Source organism: Gigantopelta aegis, chromosome 9 (assembly GCF_016097555.1).
Source record: "Gigantopelta aegis isolate Gae_Host chromosome 9, Gae_host_genome, whole genome shotgun sequence".
Lineage (NCBI taxonomy): Eukaryota > Metazoa > Mollusca > Gastropoda > Neomphalida > Peltospiridae > Gigantopelta > Gigantopelta aegis.
Window position 1 is genome coordinate 35,718,414 of NC_054707.1, and position 22,233 is coordinate 35,740,646.

Genomic DNA, 22,233 nt, shown 5'->3' on the forward strand with positions numbered 1-22,233 from the left:
AGAAAATAGACAATAAGTTTAGTTAATTTACAAATCTGTAACTCGTTTGGATAAAGTTACAATAGTGTGAAAGAAGAGTCTGTGATGTTTAAACAGGAAATATCCTTAAAAATAGACTAGAACTCGAATCAATAAACCGCTACTTCTCAGACGCACGTGCGTTTTTTAAAATATGAAAAATGCAATGTTTGGTACCACAAACACTAGGATGACCAGAAACACTTCGGTTCTATGGAAATGGATAATCTAAAGAGTAAAATATAAGTAATGTTTGATTTCAGTGATCATAAACGGCTCTAACAGTGAAAAATATGCTGTAATGTTTAAAAACTAGGGTGTGTCCCTTTAAGACAGTAACCAGCTATTCCCTATTTATCTAGTCATAATATCTTGCCAATGAATACAGTGATTGCGCGATAAATATATTTAATATGTCATTTTAGTCGTTAAAAGTCTTTTTATTAGTCAGAATTGCAATGCAGCAAACTTAAGAGAGTCCTTTTCAACAAACATAAAAAGAGCAAGGAATGGACCGAGGGGAAAAAAGACGGCTAATTCTCGTTCCAGACATTGCACCACGACTGGTATATCAAAGACCGTGGTATGTGCTATCCTGTCTGTGGGATGGTGCATATAAAGGATCCCTTGCTACTAATGGAAACATGTAGCTGATTTACTCTAAGACTATATGTCGAAATTACCAAATGTTTTGACATCCAATAGCCGATGATTAATAAATCAATATGCTCTAGTGGTGTCGTTAAACAAAACAAATCTTACATCAGATACTGTGTATACAGTTACTGATATTCTAAACAAGGAAATATCTTCAATGTGTACTTTTAGTGATCACAAGTGCTCTGTTAGTCTTAAACGTGTTATAACAGCAGCGATCTCAGTACTGTCCCTTTGATCATATGTGATAACTTATTTATTATCTTCTCTTGTTCAGACGGATCCGGCTTCTCAAAAACTGTATTTCAGCACGGACTACACCTTCCACATCTAATGACTGTCGCTATAGAGATTTTCATGACGGGATACAACCCATCTTGTCCCTACAAACTGTGCACATTAACGGCCTTAATGAGGTCACACACGTGGACATATAGGAAGAAAATGTTTAATTTAACAACGCACTCAGCACATTTTATTTACGTTTATATGGCGTCAGACATATGGTTAAGGACCACACAGATATTCAGAGAGGAAACCCGCTGTTGCCACTTCATGGGCTACTCTTTTCGATAAGCAGCAGGGGATCTTTTATATGCACCATCCCACAGACAGGGTAGCACATACCACTGCCTTTGATATACCAGTCGTGGTGCACTGGCTGGAACGAGAAATAGCCCAATGGGCCCACCGACGGGGATCGGGCTTTAAACTTTTAGACCTTCGTTAAAAAATTTATGTCGAAATTACTTTCTTTTTTTAATATTATTAAATAGTCCAATCCTCTCTTCTTTCTCATATTTATTTTTGGAACGTCCTTCTAAAAATTATCCAAGTTATATAAATATTCGGACGAGCAGTCAATGTTTTTTATGTTGCTTGTTAACTTTTTTTTATTTTTATTTTAATTCTATTAACTTTTTCACTAATTGCCAATATCAAAATTCTTCCCATTTTCAACTCTCTAAAACACATCGATAGCGAAAAAAAAAGTCGTAAAATAGGCCGGGTAACATCAAAGAAAGGGGTCAAACTAGTATTTTGCCCCAGAATTGGTGCGATCAACAGGCAGATCATACTACAGGAAGGTGTCAGCTACACAAAAATACTAGTCCCATAAATTCCCCTTTCAGGTGACACCCCTCCATCTAAACCTGGACTAAATTGAACAGTACGCAGCTCTTCCATTCTTCCATACGACAGAAACTATCTCCTAAATGCAGACCCCGAATCTATAAGTCTGATGATAAATGACCACATGGTTTTTTTTAATGCTTTTGTTAGAAATTAGAGGAATGACAATCCAGTTTAGTTCATAACTTAAAAAATAAAAAGAAGAGAAAAGAAAAGAATTAGAAAACCGTATTATTTTTTTAACCGAACTAGTAGATAAAAATCCAGAAACAAAACAGTTTAAAGAATGGCTAGAAGAAAAGAAAAATCAAGAAGATCTGATTAGGAGTGAATATATGAAGGGACTAATTTTAAGGAGTAGAAAGAAAGAAAGAAAGAAATGTTTTATTTAACGACGCACTCAACACATTTTATTTACGGTTATATGGCGTCAGACATATGGTTAAGGACCACACAGATTTTGAGAGGAAACCCGCTGTCGCCATTACATGGGCTACTCTTCCGATTGGCAGCAAGGGATCTTTTATTTGCGCTTCCCACAGGCAGTATAGCACAAACCATGGCCTTTGTTGAACCAGTTATGGATCACTGTTCGGTGTAAGTGGTTTACACCTACCCATTGAGCCTTGCGGAGCACTCACTCAGGGTTTGGAGTCGGTATCTGGATTAAAAATCCCATGCCTCGACTGGGATCCGAACCCAGTACCTACCAGCCTGTAGACCGATGGCCTAACCACGACGCCACCGAGGCCGGTTTAAGGAGTAGAGCTAAATGAATAGAAGATGGAGAAAAAACGTCTAAATATTTTTAAATCTGGAAAAAAGAAACTATGTAAACAAAACAATAACCAAACTCGTCGCACAAACTGGTAATATTATTAATGATCAAAAAGAAAATACTACAGGAAGCTAGAGATTACTATTCAAAATTATATAAATCACAAGATGAAAACTTAATAGAAATTGACTTAGAAGATTTAAAAAAAAACTAGAAGAATATTTAATTAAAATTATTAATTACTCTTTTGAAATAGGTGAACTTTGAATAATTCAAAAACAAGGCATTAATACTCTTTTGCCTAAAGGAAATAAACTTCGTGAGTTTTTAAAAAATCGGAGACCAATTTCACTACTCAACACAACATACAAAATCATATCTGGTTGTATAGCAAATAGAATAAAAAAATCTTTAGATATAATAATTCGTGAATACAAAAAGGTTTTCTATTAGGTAGATGTATTGCAGAAAACACTAGATTATTATATGATTTGATGCACTACACTAGCGAAAATAATATTTCAGCACTCCTTTTATTAGTTGATTTTGAAAAAGTCTTCGATTCTGTTTCATTAAGAAAATACTCTCCTTTTTTAATTTTGGAGAGGATATCATAAAATGGGTTAATACATTGAATAAAGACTGTAAATTAACCATAATACAGAATGGTTATTTCTCAGATTTCTTTTCTGTAGGGCGGGGATGTAGACAAGAGGGTCCGATAACACCAGCTCGTCATTGTATGCGCTGAAATATTAGGAAATCTAATTAGAAATGATAAGGAAATTAAGGGAATTTCAATAAAAGAATTTGAATATAAAATAATGCAACATGCAGACGATACAGTTATTACACTTGATGGTTCAGAGGCGTCATTAAGGAATACTCTAAACCTGATAGAACAGTTTTCTAAATAAATACTCCTAGCTAAAACCAAATATTGAAAAAATCTAGTCATATGGATTGGAGCAAACGCACAGAATAGATTAAGGTTTTTGTCCTGACATATTTATGGGTCATAGTTTGGTTGATATATTGCATAGAGTGTTTTTAAACACATACGTTAAATTGGTCGCCTATAGGATTTTATTTGGTGTGGTACAACCTATATGGGCACATTCTCACGTGCGTCGTTTGGAAACGCAATAGCTGATCAAATGCTAAAGCTATCATATTATGTCGGGCAAGCAATTAAAGAATTTCAGCAAAAAAACCCACTCTCCTGTTTTTCTTTCCAAGAATTCTATAGCTAAAGTTTATTGTTTTGTTTTGATGTTTCAGACCAGGTTAATCTGGTTTTTAATTAACCCGGATCTTTATGCTAGTGTCGCAACAGGTTGTTATTGTACTGTAATTACAATAACACGCGGAAACTCTACTGGTTGTGATAATGACTAGATCTAATCGCAAGTCTTGACTCATTCTTCTGGCTGTTAACTGAAATATAATATCTGCGTAACACGTACACCACTGTATATAAACCTTACATTCCTTTAATGAAACTTTAATTATTTTATTCCTTTGAGAACCTGTCAAGCTTCTACTCACTGGGTAGGTTCAGTTATTATTATATATTATTATATGTTGTTATGTCATGTCATGTCATGTCATGTCATGTCATGTCATGTCATGTCATGTCATGTCATGTCATGTCATGTCATATTATTATTATTATTATTATATATGTCATGTCATGTCATGTCATATTATTATTATTATTATTATTATTATTATTTTCAATTTTAGTATTAAAAATACTCAAAGCTTCAAATGAGTGATATGCACGAAGAAAATTGTTTCATCGATCACAGTAGTAAAAGTTAGTCAGTTTTGTTTAACGACACCACTAGAGCCCGTTGATGTATTAATCATCGGCTACAGGCTGTCAAACATTTGGTAATTTTGAAATATAGTATATAAATTTGTTCATTAAAGGTAAAGTTTTTTTTTTTTTAACGACGCTACTAGAGCAAATTGATTAATGAATCATCGGTTATTGGATGTCAGACATTTGGGGGCGAGTCACCTGGACTCCCCGGCTGAATCCACGCCCGAATTGTTTATTGACTTATGTTTCCAAATTGTTTCTTAAAATATAGGTCATACTACAATATATTCCGCTAGAAAGGTGGAAAAGAACATTAGTTTGAAACACACTATAGAGTGATGCTTTTCTTATGCAAATAGCCGTAGTTATTTATAGGAGAAACAACCTGCATTCAAAACAAACAGTACCGGCCTCGGTGGCGTCGTGGTTAGGCCATCGGTCTACAGGCTGGTAGGTACTGGGTTCGGATGCCAGTCGAGGCATGGGATTTTTAATCCAGATACCGACTCCAAACACTGAATGAATGCTCCGCAAGGCTCAATGGGTAGGTGTAAACCACTTGCACCGACCAGTGATCCATAATTGGTTCAACAAATGCGATGGTTTGTGCTATCCTGCCTGTGGGAAGCACAAATAAAAGATCCCTTGCTGCTAATCGGAAGAGTAGCCCATGTAATGGCGACAGCGGGTTTCCTCTCAAAATCTGTGTGGTCCTTAACCATATGTCTGACGCCATATAACCGTAAATAAAATGTGTTGAGTGCGTCGTTAAATAAAACATTTCTTTCTTTTTTTCAAAACATACAGAGGTTTTTGTAACATGAAATAAGTCAACTTCGTGCATTTCAGATGATGAATTGTATATAATGAAAACAAGTATTGAATAAGAAGTAAACGTAACATTTGCAAAAAACTTAGGGTCTAAACAGTTGAACAGGACTATAGTAAATATGATATTTTATCAATAGTATATAAATAGAGCTTATGGTGTAGTACAAAATACATTATATGTTTGCTACATATAGAGTTTGGGTAGGCGTGTACGAAACATAACATCCATGAAACCATTTCGACATCTTAATTATACACGACAATGGAAGTGAGAAACATACTATGTTCAAAACAATGTTGTTAGACCTCAAGTTTCGCATTTGTTTTTCCATTTTACATCTATGAGCTGTACGTTCTCTTCATAAATGTTAAGGATGAAGAGTGTTTCCAAGTTTGTCTCGATTGATATTATTTTTGAAATTCCATAGCTTTATCACGTTCCCATTTTTGTATGTTTATGCGTGTTAGCGACCACTTCAAATGGAACACCAATGGTGTTCTGCGTGAATAAAGTTCTGTTCTGTTCTGTTCTGATGCCATGCCATCGGTAGGGCCGTGACAAGTAGTCAGAGGAAACCCGCTACATTTGTTTCCTAATTCAGCAAGAGATCTTTTATATGTACTTTCCTGCAGACAGGAAAGCACATACCACGGACTTGGGGTGCATTAGATGGAACGAGATAAAACCCAATCAGTTGAATAGGATCCACCGAGGTGGTTCGATCCTGCGACGCAAGCACCTCAATCGACATTTTTCCATTAGTAGCAAGGGATCTTTTATATGCACCACCTCACAGTACATACCAGTCGTAGTGCACTGGCTGGAACGAGAAATTATATCCCAATGGGTCCACCGGCGGGGATCGATCCCACACCGACCACGCATCAGGCAAGCACTTTACCACTTGGTTATGTCCCGTCCCCCGCAGTAGTACAGTAAGAGTCTTCATTCATGCAGATGTATATGCGTTATACTAGGGTGTCGGTACCTAGGATTTTGTGGTGGCGGGGGAGGGTGTGTGCGTGTGTGTGTGTGATTGTGGGGGGGGGGGGGGGGGGGGGGGCATGAATTCTTGGAACGAACGAGCATAGAAGGTGCAAGCCACTAGGGGTCCGGGGGCACTATCCCCAGGAAATTTTGAAATCTAGAGGCTCTAATATATCATTTTGCAGTCATTTGATGGCGGATACATACTTAAAACGTCAATATCAATAACCAGTAAAACAAAAAGTCCCCCTTAGCTACGGCCCTGTTCATTCATTTAGTAGTACCGGTAGTTGTTGGACAGAGCCAGTGGTAAAGCGCTCGCTTGATGCGCGGTCGCTCTAGGATCAATCCCCGTCGACAGGCCCACTGGGCTATTTCTCGTTCCAGCCAGTGGTATTTCAAAGGCCGTGGTATGTGCTATCCTGTCTGTGGGGTGGTGCATATAAAAGATCCCTTGCTACTAACGAAAAAATACAGCGGATTTCCTCTCTAAGACTATATGTTAAAATTACCAATGTTTGACATCCAATAGACGATGATTAATAAATCAATGTGCTGTAGTGGTGTTATTAAGCAAAACAAACTTTAAACGTTTGTGTTAGAACAGTGGTATTAACAAAGCAATATTGAGTTTTCTTTTGTATTTTCATTCACAGATTTTAAAAACGAAGACGATGTCAGTTTTGAGTTTTGCGTTGTGTTTGTTCGTTGTCCTCTGCATGCAGCCACAGGATACATCGGCGTGGTTGTCAGGAAGTAAGTGTTGTCATTATTGTCGATTCTGCCAGTTTGTGAAATACAGGCGGCCAGTGGTGCGTAAATATAATTTACTGTAACAAGTACAACAAACTGTAACAAAACGTTTTTTAATTAAAACGTATTTACAGCTTTAGGCCTTGAAGCGGTAACTTAATATACGTCATAGACAGCAATTGATTTGAGTGTTGTTAAAATCAACAGTAACAAGCATTCTGAGTGTACTGCTAACGGAATACATGTCCCCTACCGGGAACAACACATTTTCGTATCTCCTAAATTCAAGGGCCATAACTGTGAAAAATTAGAAAATTGCCAGAGTCAAACCTGATCTGTAATAGAACATGATAAAGCTATATACAATATTTCAATATCTTGAGGCATTGCAAAAAAAAAACCAAGAAAAAAAAAGTCAAGAAAAAAAAAGTCCGGTAATTTTTTTTAGTATCTTCTAGGTTCAAGGGCCATAACTCTGTCAAATATGAGTAAATCGCCATGAAAGTCAAACTTGGTCTGTAACAGTACATGATAAAGCTATACATATAATTTAAACTCAATATCATCAAGTATTATATAAAACACACACACACACACACACACACACACACACACACACACACACACACACACACCCGGAAAACTGTATGTGGTATAGATGTACAGACAGATAGACTGGCATACAGAGATGAAATATATAGTCCCCTCCGGTTGGACCGGACTAATAACTTGCATGGATAATTTCATTCGCGCATAATATTAGAAGAATAGGCTATTTACTGAAACTGTCGAACGAAGACTGCCAGATAGTTACGAGACTCCAAGGAAGATGTGCCCGCCTGAGGTGATGGCGTCACAGGATCGAACCACCTCGGTGGATTCATTCTGAATTTCAACTTATTGGTTTTTATCTCGTTCAAACCAGTGCACCACAACTGGTCAAAGACCGCGGTATGTGCTTTCCTGTCTGTGGGAAAGTGCATATAAAAGATCCCAAGCTGCATTAAGAAAAATGTAGCGGGTTTCCTCAAATGACTACGTGTCATAATTAAAAAATGTTTGACATCCAATTGCCGATGATTAATTAATCAATGTGCTCTAGTAGTGTCGCTGAACACAACATATAGTATATTAGGTCGCCATGTATATTGTGTGTATATAGAAGAGGGCCTCGTAAGTTGTCAAACTTGTGCCCGATTCTTTTGTTCTTTGTACACTAAAATATGTTTTCAATCAATCCAACAAAACCAACAAAACCAGATAGTTACGAGACTCCAAGGAGGAGGAGGTATAGAACTACGCATTTCAAAGTAGTAATTATTGTATTTATATTTTATTGCAGGTGTGTGCGGCCACAGGACATACGACCCGTCGTTTAACATGTGCTGTGCAGGGAACGTAGTGTCCAAAAGTGGAATAAGGCCCGCATGTTGTGGACGCCGAAATTATGATGCCGCGTTCCGCATGTGCTGTGGAGGGAACGTAGTGTCCAAAAGTGGAATAAGGCCCGCATGTTGTGGACGCCGAAATTATGATGCCGCGTTCCGCATGTGCTGTGGAGGGAACGTAGTGTCCAAAAGTGGAATAAGGCCCGCTTGTTGTATGATGCCGCGTTCAGGCAGTGTTGCAATGGTCGTATTTGCTAAGATGACATGTTCTGAAGAAATGTGTTGTATGGTGTTTAAAAAAACCCATCTTGTTTTACCGGAGACATGATACTGTTAATACATATACAGGGTGACGAGTTGAACACAACAGACGACTTCACACGTCTTTGATGATTTTTTAAAAATAACCTTAAACAAAGTTTATAATCCCATGTTTTATCAAATTGTTTTTCGTTAATATTGTAACAAATAATAAAAACCAATATTTTTATATTGATGGTGATATTGTTACTGTTTTTACAGTCTTTTGATGAGAAGAAAAAATAATAAGAGAGGGCCTCGTAAGTTTTTAATCAATGTTTTATGCCAAATCTTTTTGTATAATACATTATAATAACAAATAAAAACCTGTTTTCAATCATTTTTCGGAGGTTTTTTTTTTACAGAAGAAAAGTAACTTAGGTCGTACAATGGAAGATGGAAGAAGAAAGTTTAAAACAGGGCCTCAGTTATTTCAAACATACAGAAATATCAAGCTGATCACTGTAAACATGTTCCCCATTAAAAAACAATAAATTTTTATCTGCTAAATACTGGAATTTTCAAGGCCTTCGAATTTTGGAGGGGTATTGTTGAAATTTTGCTGACGAACTGCTGACAAATAAAATAGACTTACACGCTATACTATAACCATAATAACACGCGGAAACTCTACTGGGTGTGATAATGTATCTAATAAACCGTAACATCTGCCTAACACGAACACCAGTGTATATAAACCGTACATTCAGTCAATAAAGCTTTAATTATTTTATTGCTTTGAGAATCTGTCAAGCTTCTACTGGGTAGGTTCAGTTATTATTATATATTATTATATGTTATTAAGTTATGTCATGTCATGTCATGTCATGTTATTATTATTATTATTATTATTATTATTATTATTTTCAATGTTAATATTAAAAATACTCAAAGGTTCAAATGAGCGATATGTACGAAGAAAATTGTTTCAGTAGTAAAAGTTAGTTAGTTTTGTTTAACGACACCACTAGAGCCCGTTGATGTATTAATCATCGGCTACAGGCTGTCAAACATTTGGTAATTTTGAAATATAGTATATAAATTTGTTCATTAAAGGTAAAGTTTGTTTTCTTTAACGACACCACTAGAGCAAATTGATTAATGAATCATCGGTTATTAGATGCCAGACATTTCGTAATTCTGACAAGACAACCGGCCTCGGTGGCGTCGTGGCAGGCCATCGGTCAACAGGCTGGTAGGTACTGGGTTCGGATCCCAGTCGAGGCATGGGATTTTTAATCCAGATACCGACTCCAAACCCTGAGTGAGTGCTCCGCAAGGCTCAATGGGTAGGTGTAAACCACTTGCACCGACCAGTGATCCATAACTGGTTCAACAAATGCCATGGTTTGTGCTATCCTGCCTGTGGGATCCCTTGCTGCTAATCGGAAAGAGTAGCCCATAGTAAAAAATACGTTATATGTTTGCTACATATAGAGTTTGGGCTGGGCGTGTACGAAACATAACATCCATGAAACCGTTTCGAGATCTTAATTATACACGGCAAGAGAAGTGAGAAACATACAATGTTCAAAACAATGTTGTTAGACCTCAAGTTTCGCATTTGTTTTTCCATTTTACATTTATGAGCTGTACGTTCTCTTCATAAATGTTAAGGATGAAGAGTGTTTCCAAGTTTGTCTCGATTGATATTATTTTTGAATTCCATAGCTTTATCACGTTCCCATTTTTGTATGTTTATGCGTGTTAGCGACCACTTCAAATGGAACACCAATGGTGTTCTGCGTGAATAAAGTTCTGTTCTGTTATGTTCTGATGCCATGCCATCGGTAGGGCCGTGACAAGTAGTCAGAGGAAACCCGCTACATTTGTTTCCTAATTCAGCAAGGGATCTTTTATATGTACTTTCCTGCAGACAGGAAAGCACATACCACGGACTTGTGGTGCATTAAATGGAACGAGATAAAACCCAATCAGCTGAATAGGATCCACCGAGGTGGTTCGATCCTACGACGCAAGCACCTCAATCGACATTTTTCCATTAGTAGCAAGGGATCTTTTATATGCACCACCTCACAGTACATACCAGTCGTAGTGCACTGGCTGGAACGAGAAATTATATCCCAGTGGGTCCACCGGCGGGGATCGATCCCACACCGACCACGCATCAGGCACGCGCTTTACCACTTGGTTATGTCCCGTCCCCCGCAGTAGTACAGTAAGAGTCTTCATTCATGGAGATGTATATGCGTTATACTAGGGTGTCGGTAGCTAGGATTTTGTGGTGGCGGGGGAGGGGGTGTGTGTGTGTGTGTGGGAGGGGGGGGGGGCATGAATTCTTGGAACGAACGAGCATAGAAGGTGCAAGACAATAGGGGTCCGGGGGCACTATCCCCAGGAAATTTTGAAATCTAGAGGCTCTAATATACCAATTTGCAGTCATTTGATGGCGGATACATACTTAAAACGTCAAAGTCCCCCTTAGCTACGGCCCTGTTCATTCATTTAGTAGTACCGGTAGTTGCTGGACAGAGCCAGTGGTAAAGCGTTCGCTTGATGCCCGGTCGCTCTAGGATCAATCCCTGTCGACAGGCCCACTGGGCTATTTCTCGTTCCAGCCAGTGGTATTTCAATTGCCGTGGTATGTGCTATCCTGTCTGTGGGGTGGTGATATAAAAGATCCCTTGCTAGTAACGAAAACATACAGCGGATTTCCTCTCTAAGACTATATGTTAAAATTACCAATGTTTGACATCCAATAGACGATGGTTAATAAATCAATGTGCTGTAGTGGTGTCATTAAGCAAAACAAACTTTAAACGTTTGTGTTAGAACAGTGGTATTAACAAAGCAATATTGAGTTTTCTTTTCTATTTTCATTCACAGATTTTAAAAACGAAGACGATGTCAGTTTTGAGTTTTGCGTTGTGTTTGTTCGTTGTCCTCTGCATACAGCCACAGGATACATCGGCGTGGTTGTCAGGAAGTAAGTGTTGTCATTATTGTCGATTCTGCCAGTTTGTGAAATACAGGCGGCCAGTGGTGCGTGAATATAATTTACCGTAACAAGTACAACAAACTGTAACAAAACGTTTTTTAATTAAAACGTATTTACAGCTTTAGGCCTTGAAGCGGTAACTTAATATACGTCATAGACAGCAGTTGATTTGAGTGTTGTTAAAATCAACATTAACAAGCATTCTGAGTGTACTGCTAACGGAATACATGTCCCCTACCGGGAACAACACATTTTCGTATCTCCTAAATTCAAGGGCCATAACTGTGTGAAAAATTAGAAAATTGCCAGAGTCAAACCTGATATGTAATAGAACATGATAAATCTATATACAAAATTTAAATATCTTGAGGCATTGCAAAAAACCACCAAGAAAAAAAAGTATGGTAAACACTTTTTGGTATCTTCTATGTTCAAGGGCCATAACTCTGTCAAATATGAGTAAATCACCATGAAAGTCAAACTTGGTCTGTAACAGTACATGATAAAGCTATACATATAATTTGATCTCAATATCATGAAACATTATATAAAACACACACACACACACACACACACACACACACACACACACACACACACACACACACACACCCGGAAAACTATATGTGGTATAGATGGACAGAGAGATAGACCGGCATACAGACAGACAGGAGGACGGAGATGAAATATATAATCCCCTCCGATTGGACCGGACTAATAACTTGCATGGATAATTTCATTCGTGCATAATATCAGAAGAATAGGCTATTTACTGAAACTGTCGAACGAAGACTGCCAGATCGTTACGAGACTCCAAGGAAGATGTGCCCGCCTGAGGTGATGGCGTCACAGGATCGAACCACCTCGGTGGATTCATTCTGAATTTCAACTTATTGGTTTTTATCTCGTTCAAACCAGTGCACCACAACTGGGCAAAGACCGCGGTATGTGCTTTCTTGTCTGTGGGAAAGTGCATATAAAAGATCCCATGCTGCATTAAGAAAAATGAAGCGGATTTCCTCAAATGACTACATGTCATAATTAAAAAATGTTTGACATCCAATTGCCGATGATTAATTAATCAATGTGCTCTAGTAGTGTCGCTGAACACAACATATAGTATATTAGGACGCCATGTATATTGTGTGTATATAGAAGAGGGCCTCGTAAGTTGTCAAACTTGTGCCCGATTCTTTTGTTCTTTGTACACTAAAATATGTTTTCAATCAATCCAACAAAACCAACAAAACTAGATAGTTACGAGACTCCAAGGAGGAGGAGGTATAGAACTACGCATTTCAAAGTAGTAATTATTGTATTTATATTTTATTGCAGGTGTGTGCGGCCACAGGACATACGACCCGTCGTTTAACATGTGCTGTGCAGGGAACGTAGTGTCCAAAAGTGGAATAAGGCCCGCATGTTGTGGACGCCGAAATTATGATGCCGCGTTCCGCATGTGCTGTGGAGGGAACGTAGTGTCCAAAAGTGGAATAAGGCCCGCATGTTGTGGACGCCGAAATTATGATGCCGCGTTCCGCATGTGCTGTGGAGGGAACGTAGTGTCCAAAAGTGGAATAAGGCCCGCATGTTGTGGACGCCAAAATTATGATGCCGCGTTCAGGCAGTGTTGCAATGGTCGTATTTGCTAAGATGACATGTTCTGAAGAAATGTGTTGTATGGTGTTTAAAAAAACACCTCTTGTTTTACCGGAGACATGATACTGTTAATATATATACAGGGTGACGAGTTGAACACAACAGACGACTTCACACGTCTTTGATGATTTTTCAAAAATAATATTTAGTCACAAAGTTTATAATCCATGTTTTATCAAATTGTTTTTCATTAATATTGTAACAAATAATAAAAACCAATATTTTTATATTGATGGTGATATTGTTATTGTTTTTACAGTAGAAGGAGAAGAAGAAATAGGAGAAGGCCTCGTAAGTTTGACAACTTGCTGATCACTGTAAACATGTTCCCCATTAAAAAACAATAAATCTTTATCTGCTAAATACTGGAATTTTCAAGGCCTTCGAATTTTGGAGGGGTGCGCGCCTTCAATATCCTCGATGGCAATTCGTACGATTAAATTAATGCAATAAACTGAATTGAACTGGACTTTATTATCTTCGCGAATATTTCTTGCACAGTTTTATTAAAAGGACAGATCCTAGTTTTTAATCACTAAAGCACATTTTTCACCTAGACCCTAGTTTCAACGCGTATAAATGGACACTAAGTTTGGTTAATTTACAAACCTGTAACAAATGTGGATACAACAGAGTGAAACGGAAGTCTGTGATGTTGAAATACTCTTAAAATAGACTAAAATGCGACTACATAACCGTTACTTCTCAGACGCACGCGCTTTTAAAAATATGAAAAATGCATTTTGTGGTATTAGAAAAACCAGGATGACCAGAAACACTTGGGATGTACGGAAAGGATAATCTAAACAATTAATATAAGTAATGTTTGATTTCTGTGATCATAAACGGCTCTATGCCTTAGTGTTTAAAAACAAGGGTCTGTCCATTTATTATGCTTTGGCGTAGCCAGTGTAGAACATTGGGGGTAGTGACCCTCCTCAGTCACCCTCCCATACACAAGGAAACAATGTGGATGTCCGTACAAATTTAAACCATCGCTACTCCATTGCCTACGCACCCCACTCCGACTTCAACGGTCCTGATAAACAATGAAACAAAGAAACACTTACCTCTATAGAAATATCCAGTTAACACTTGTAGAAAAGATTGCAACAGAACAGCACGGTAGTTAGTTGTCGTCGTTAGGTAACATTAGACCCATGCACAGATATTTTATATTTATACACATTTATCATAAATATGATTATTAAATGACAAACAGCGATTCTGTTCACAAACTTCTGTAGTTAAAACAATAGTCAGAAGAATGTACGTAGTGTCGCTTTGTCATCAATAAACATATTAATTAAAACGTAAAAGCATTGTTGACGTCACGTCAAAGGCCTGCTGACCTTTTTAATGACAACGTTTCCGGCCATTTTCGTAACTTAACGGAAAATGTCGAAATACACACCTCAGCACCCTCCCTTTTGATCCGCGCCTGATGGGGAATAAAGGTAGCGCGACATCACTAGAGGACATTGATTTATTAATCATCGGCTATTGATTATGCAAATAATATAAAGTATATAAAAAGTATTCATGAATTAAAATGTTTGTTTTGTTTAACGACACCACTAGAGCACATTTATTAATGAATCATCGGCTACCGGATGTCATATATTTGGTAATTCTGACACAGTCATCAGAGCAAACCCGCTACATTTTTCCTAATGCAGAAAGGGATTTTTTATATGCACTTTCCCACAGACAGGAAAGCACATACCACGGCCTTTGACCAGTGGTGCACTGGTTGGAACGATACAAATTTCAATCAGTTGAATGGATCCATCGAGGTGGTTCGATTCTGCGCCGCAAGCACCACAAGCGAACACTCAACCGGCTGAGCTAAAAACCACCCCTCTACTAGATGAAGTGCTAAAGCTATCACATTATGTCGGGCAAGTAATTAAAGAATTTAAGTAAACAATAAAAACACTCTTTCATTTTTCTTTCCAATTCAATAGCCATTATTATAATGTAAGTTTATATACGTTATTAAAAAGTAAAAAGTACAGTTTGTTTTATTTAACGACGCCACTAGAGCACATTGATTTTTTTCTTATCATCGGCTATTGGACGTCAAACATATGGTCATTCTGACACAGTTTTTTTTAGAGGAAACCCGCTGTCGCCACATAGGCTACTCTTTTACGACAGGCAGCAAGGGATCTTTTATTTGCGCTTCCCACAGGCAGGATAGCACAAACCATGGCCTTTGTTGAACCAGTTATGGATGACTGATCGATGCAAGACGTGGTTTACACCTACCCATTGAGCCTTGCGGAGCACTCACTCAGGGTTTGGAGTCGGTATCTAGATTAACAATCCCATGCCTCGACTGGGATCCGAACCCAGTACCTACCAGCCTGTAGACCGATGGCCTAACCACGACGCCACCGAGGCCGGTCCCACCGTATGCGTATCATTGATACAAATTATGGCCTCGGTGGAGTCGTGGTTAGGTCATCGGACATAGGGCAGGTAGGTACAGCGTTCGCAGCCCGGTACCGGCTCCTACCTAGAGCGTAGTGGGCCATGCGCGAAATTCTAACCGCTAAACCACTAGAACCTTACTCTCTGGCATTGCCAGGATTTTACATTGATGGAGGGGAGGGCTACTCACACTGGGGGAGAGAGAGGGGTGGGGGTGGGGGGGGGGGTGGGGGGGGGGGGCAACCACACTGTCTATTAGTCATGTTATGGGAAGACAGAAAATATATAACGTGGTGGGCCCAAAGAAAAAGAGGTGTGATGGGGCATGGCCCCCTTGCTCCTCCCCCCACCCATGCCACGCCTGTGAAGCTGGTATAATTTTTGAAATTCTAGTTACACTGACCCCTTAACAATGCATTTTTCTGCATTAACAACGCACTGCTACGCACAGTTATACTATATATGGGAAAATGTAGAATGTTTCCGCTCTAAGACTATAGGTAAAAAACATTGATAACTCAATGTGCTCAATTGGTGTCGTTAAACAAAACGAAAATTTTACTTTATTATATTTGTTCATTTTTGTTTTACTTAGCAGCTACCTCCCCCCCCAAGCCCCCCTAAAAAAAAAAAAAAAGAAACAAGTAAACAACACTCACACAAAAAACCCCCGACAAAAACAATCAACCAACTAACTAACCATCCAACCAACCAAGTTAAAGTAAAGTTTGTTTTGTTTAGCGACACTACTAGAACACATTGATTTATTAATCATAGGCAATTGGATGTCAAACATTTGGTAACTTTTGATATACAATGTAGTTTTAGAGAGGAAACCTTCTTCATTTTTCCGTTAGTAGCAAGGTATCTTTTATATGAACAATCCCACACACAGGATAGCACATACCACGGCTTTTGATATACCAGTCGTGTTGCACTGGTTGGGACAAATCAGATGAATGAATCCACCGAGGTGGTTCGATCCAGCGCCGCAAGCACCTCAAGTGAGCACTCAACCACTGAGCTAAATCCCGCTCCCAAACAAAGAAATAATAACAACAAAAACACCTAAAATAAAACAAAATAACAACAAAAACACCTAAAATAAAACAAAATAACAACAAAAACACCTAAAACAAAACAAAATAACAACAAAAACACCTAAAACAAAACAAAATAACAACAAAAACACCTAAAATAAAACAAAACAACAAAAACAACAACAAAAACACCTAAAATAATAAGAAAAAGAACAAAAGTATAGGAAAAAACTGATTATTAGTCCCCTACCGTTCCAACCGGCGAGAACTACAGGTTTCGTATCCGTCCATCTGTCTGTCTGTCGGTACTTCCGTCTATGTCATATATAGGTTCCCAGATTTTTTTTTCGCAATGCTTCACGATATATATATATATATATATATATATATATATATATATATATATATATATATATGTATGTATATGTATATGTATATGTATATATATATATATATATATATATATATATATATATATATATATATGTATGTATATGTATATATATATGTATGTATATATATATATAGTTTTTATTTTTTTGTGTATAAGTTTATCACTCCATTATTACTGTAACAGATCAAGATTGACTTTTCTTGCGATTTGCCGTAACCATTTGTGACAGTTATAACCCTATAACCCAGAGGGAGTCGGGACAAAACAAAACTGGCTCCCTGATACGCACCTACACTCACACCCAGAGGCAGTCGGGACAAAATAAAACTGGCTCCCTGATACGCACCTACACTCACACCAAGAGGGAGTCGGGGACAAAATAAAACTGGCTCTCTGATACGCACCTACACTCAAGGCCGGATTTAGACCTGGGGGTGGGGGTGGGGGTGGGGGGGCTGGGGGTAGGGGTCCGGGGGCCCCTCAGCAAAGAAATTAAATTACATGACAAATAAAAAAAAAAAACTAATTTTATAATTATTAATTTTTTTTAAATAAACGAAGTCCTTAGTCGGGGGGGGGGGGGGGGGGCTCTGGCAATTGCCCCCTTTGCCCTCTTATAAATCTTGCACTGCCTACACTCACACCCAGAGGGAGTCGGGACAAAAGAATACGGGCTCACTCTACCCAATCCCAAAAGGTTCCAGCAAGGAGCTATCTTTCGATCAACTAACTCGAATAAACCACTTGGCTCCATTTTCAACTCCGATGAACAGTTCTGAATTATATGTCAAAACATTTTCTGTTGGACTACGGAACATTTGCAAATTGTATAGCATTAAAACCAACCCTCGCCCGCTACCGACCATGGTCGGGCTGCTTGTGCTCCCTTGCCAGGGGTGTAGGCTAGGGGGGTTCAGACGACCCCCCCCCCCCCCCCCCCGCCCCCCCCCCGCTGAAGCAAATGGTCCGCATTCAGAAATAAAACATACAGATTTATACCTATGGAGTTTCTGGTAGTGCAAAAACAAAATAGAAAAAGGTCCAATTGGTTCATATTCGAACCCCCCCCCCCCCCCCCCGGGTCCAGATCACGGTACGTCCCTGCTTGCACATGCCAGAGCGGACGACCCCCTTTCCCAACCACCCCAAAACGCTTTCCTGTCCTGGATGGAGGAGCCGGCGAATGACAGGAGTCTGATACAACAGCTTGTTCTGTATATACACGTTAAAGGGACTGTCCTAAGTTTGCAGCCATTGTAAGATGTTTGCGATATCAGAGCCTTGTTGGCGACTACTATTTACTGCTAATTTTAAATAATTTTATTATTAATTATTTTTGGGGGGGTGGGGGGGGAGGTATTTTTTTTATGATTTTTTTTTAATGATTTTTTTTGCCAAATTAGACTATTTTGGACAAATGTAGCAAAATCCCAACATTTTATTCTGTAGTGACTGTTAACAGTATAACAGTTTATAATACTTTTACTTTTTGGGGGAGTATGTTGACTACATTATGATAAATTCTAGCATGGCATTGAAAAAAGCCACACTCTTGGACTGAAAATATAAATACCAGATAGTTATTGTTTATGTACTTATCAAATATATGTACATGCTAAGCAAGTAACTCTGATCATATACTGAACATGAAACAAGCCATGTGTGACTACTGCATGTAATGCATCTCTTTAAATTAATGTAATTAGTGTTAATTGGTGTACCTATATTCACTTTAAACTATTAGTAAACCATAAGTGTACTTTTATATATAGTCATAATTATTTCTTGCTGCATCTGGTTTTAGAAATCAACATTTGTAAAATAGCAGTATTTTGTTTCTTTAATTTATAATTTATTACTCTTACAGCCTTTGGAGAGAAAAAAGTATAATGTCTAAAGCAGTTTTCAATAGCTGTTAATTTCATTATCAGTGGAAATCATGGAAAGTCATGCATTTTCTTGGTAAATAAGTGTATGAACCATGATTAAGATAATTTACAGTGGACTTTTCTTAATATAAGTACTGAAAAGTAGAATATTTAGATACCGGTATGTCAGATACATTTATGTTAAAACGGGCTCAGTGAAATCAGAATTCCTATCAGATTATGTCATTTTGTACACAAAAATTTAATTATTTACATTAACAAATTATAAATGTTGCAAAACAATACCACTATCATTTCTAATTTCATGTAAGTGTGCATGAAAAAGCAGTTATATTTCTACTTACATGTAAAAAAGAAAAAGAAAATTAAGAACAAAAAACAATATAATATATTTAATATTTTAAATTTCTTATTTATTTTTCATCATTTGAAAATGTAATATTTATTTCTGTAATTATATGTATGTTATTGATTTTTTATATTTTTTATTACATGTATACATATAAACATTTTTTTAATTTTTGATTTTACATTGAATATATATATATATATATATATATATATATATATATATATATATATATATATATATATACATACATACATACAGGGCTCACGCGACCGGGCGAAGTGAGCCCAAACTTTGCTCTGACCAGCCTGACTTCGCCGTGCCAGTCACAGTAAGGCGAAATCTGGGTCGCATTTAAAAAAACAGTCATCACTTGCAAGGTACACATCACGGATGAATGGTGATGAACTTGAGGAACACGTGTTTTACGTAGACTTTGTCATAATGAATGAATTCAACCTACAAAACAAATGTCGAAGTTATAAAATAATACAAGAAAACCTGTCCTAACGGATTTTTAATAATAATAAGCAGTGACCTGTCCTACACACCCAGCGACCACTTAAACTGACCTGTCCTAGACACCCAGCGACCACTTAAACTGACCTGTCCTACACACCCAGCGACCACTTAAACTGACCTGTCCTACACACCCAGCGGCCATTTAAACTGACCTGTCCTACACACCCAGCGACTGTCCTACACACCCAGCGACCACTTAAACTGACCTGTCCTACTCACCCAGCAGCCACTTAAACTGACCTGTCCTACACACCCAGTGACCACTTAAACTGACCTGTCCTACACACCCAGCGGCCACTTAAACTGACCTGTCCTCACCCAGCGACCACTTAAACTGACCTGTCCTAGACACTCAGCGGCCACTGAAACTGGATCCCCAAGTCGCTAAAGTGCCCGTGTTAAGCGGCCACTGTAAATTCTATAACATGTAAAAAAAAAATAAACAGTGACAAGGTGCAGCAAATAAGCAATGTTGACACCTTCACTGATACTAGTACGTATTCAGTCTGACAACTACACAGTGTATCAATTAAGAAACCGTGACAAGACAAGACAAGACAAGAATTCATTTCACTCAGGCCGTATTCTACGGCATATGAGGACATGACATTGTGTTCAATGGTAGGACATGGTTTACAGGAGCAAAAATAGTATAATTATAATATTGGTAGTAGTACAGATATAATACAAATGCAAAAATCAGTAAATGAGATATTTTATCAATGGTATATAAATATAGCTTATGATGTAGTAAATAATATGTAATATGTTTGCTACTTACGGTTTCTTAAATTTATTCATGATTTCTTTTATTAGTTTGCATGTGGGTTTTTTTGTTATAACTAATTCTGTGGGTATTCATTAATTCATTATACTTCAATGTACTTGGTTTAACATAGAAATATGGTTTCAAAAGTAGTTTGCGGATATCTGTGAAAAAATTACATATAAACAGGTGATGATATTTGTCACCTATGTCGTTCATTTTACAAAGTGTGCAAATTCTGTATTCTAAAGGGATATTATTCCATCGTCGGGTTTCAATTGGTAGGTAATGGTTCGCAGTTCTGTATTTAATAAGGTTGGACCAGATATGTTCGGGTAAAATGTTAAAATATTTTTCTAAGCTAAGATTATCTTTAATGATATTGTAATTTTTTCCTTTGGAAAATATATTTTTATCACTGTTCCAGTTTTGAATGTACTGGTCATGCTGCCTTAATTTTGACTGTGGAACGCATTTAATTGCCTCTGGGTAATCTAAGCTTGACCATAGTAGATTAATCTACTTGGACAATACTCTGCATGGACTAGTTATTAAACAGAATGAGAAGACAAACTCGTGAGAGAATGAAATCTAAACTGTTAAATTAGTGATTTTCAATTACATTTTATTATTTCTAAAGAAGGCGACATGTGGAAACGTGATTTAAAAAAACCTCTATAGAGTACAATGTCATATCCATCAATTGGCAGTACAGACGGTAAAAAAAAACAACAAAAAAACAAAAACAAATACAGATAGTAAAAGTTGCACCTGTAATAAGATAACTTCTTTTTTTGCGTATTTTATTTTTTTTTGGATTAAAAATTGAAGTCTCTCTGCTGTTAAAAACTTCGCCCTCTCTAAAGTTTGAGAGAGAAGTGACTTCGCTCTATGACTTGGACCTCGCGTGAGGTCTGTATATATATATATATATATATATATATATATATATATATATATATATATATAATATCGTATTTGTGTTACCATAACTGATAATTTTGTTTGGATTGGGTTGGGTTGGGTTGGGTTTTTTTATATTTATTTCATTGAAATAATTTGTTAAAAAGAATTATGTTGACAAATTTGGTTGAATTTACACTACTCTGCAAGCGAATACCTTGTGGTTTTAAACACGTATAACTTCATATTAAATCACGATAACAAACATTGAATAGAAAGAAAGAAAGAAGTGTTTTATTTAACGACGCACTCAACACATTTTATTTACGGTTATATGGCGTCAGATATATGGTTAAGGACCACACAGATTTTAGAGAGGAAACCCGCTGTCGCCACTACATGGGCTACTCTTCCGATTGGCAGCAAGGGATCTTTTATTTGCGCTTCCCACAGACAGGATAGCACAAACCATGGCCTTTGTTGAGCCAGTTATGGATCACTGGTCGGTGCAAGTGGTTTACACCTACCCATTGAGCCTTGCAGAGCACTCACTCAGGTTTTGGAGTCGGTATCTGGCATGGGATTTTTAATTCAGATTCCGACTCCAAACCCTGAGTGAGTGCTCCGCAAGGCTCAATGGG

General features: G+C 37.6%; 1 protein-coding gene across 1 annotated transcript; it reads left to right on the forward strand.

Annotated features, from left to right (window-relative positions):
* The first annotated feature begins 4,088 nt into the window (after positions 1 to 4,088).
* Positions 4,089 to 13,524, forward strand: LOC121381914 (galaxin-like). The gene is made up of 4 exons (XM_041511331.1): positions 4,089 to 4,138; positions 6,891 to 6,990; positions 8,330 to 8,576; positions 13,049 to 13,524. Exons 2-4 carry the CDS (start codon positions 6,909 to 6,911, stop codon positions 13,284 to 13,286), a joined length of 567 nt encoding a protein of 188 aa, XP_041367265.1. The 5' UTR covers positions 4,089 to 4,138; positions 6,891 to 6,908; the 3' UTR covers positions 13,287 to 13,524.
* Positions 13,525 to 22,233: the final 8,709 nt, after the last annotated feature.

Excerpts from the sequence above, each read along its gene's own strand:
- LOC121381914 (XM_041511331.1), top strand. The coding sequence starts at position 6,909 with ATGTCAGTTTTGAGTTTTGCGTTGTGTTTGTTCGTTGTCCTCTGCATG. Across the intron at positions 6,991-8,329 it reads ATCGGCGTGGTTGTCAGGAA|GTGTGTGCGGCCACAGGACA; the intron begins GTAAGTGTTGTC and ends ATTTTATTGCAG. Across the intron at positions 8,577-13,048 it reads GTGTCCAAAAGTGGAATAAG|GCCCGCATGTTGTGGACGCC; the intron begins GCCCGCTTGTTG and ends AAGTGGAATAAG.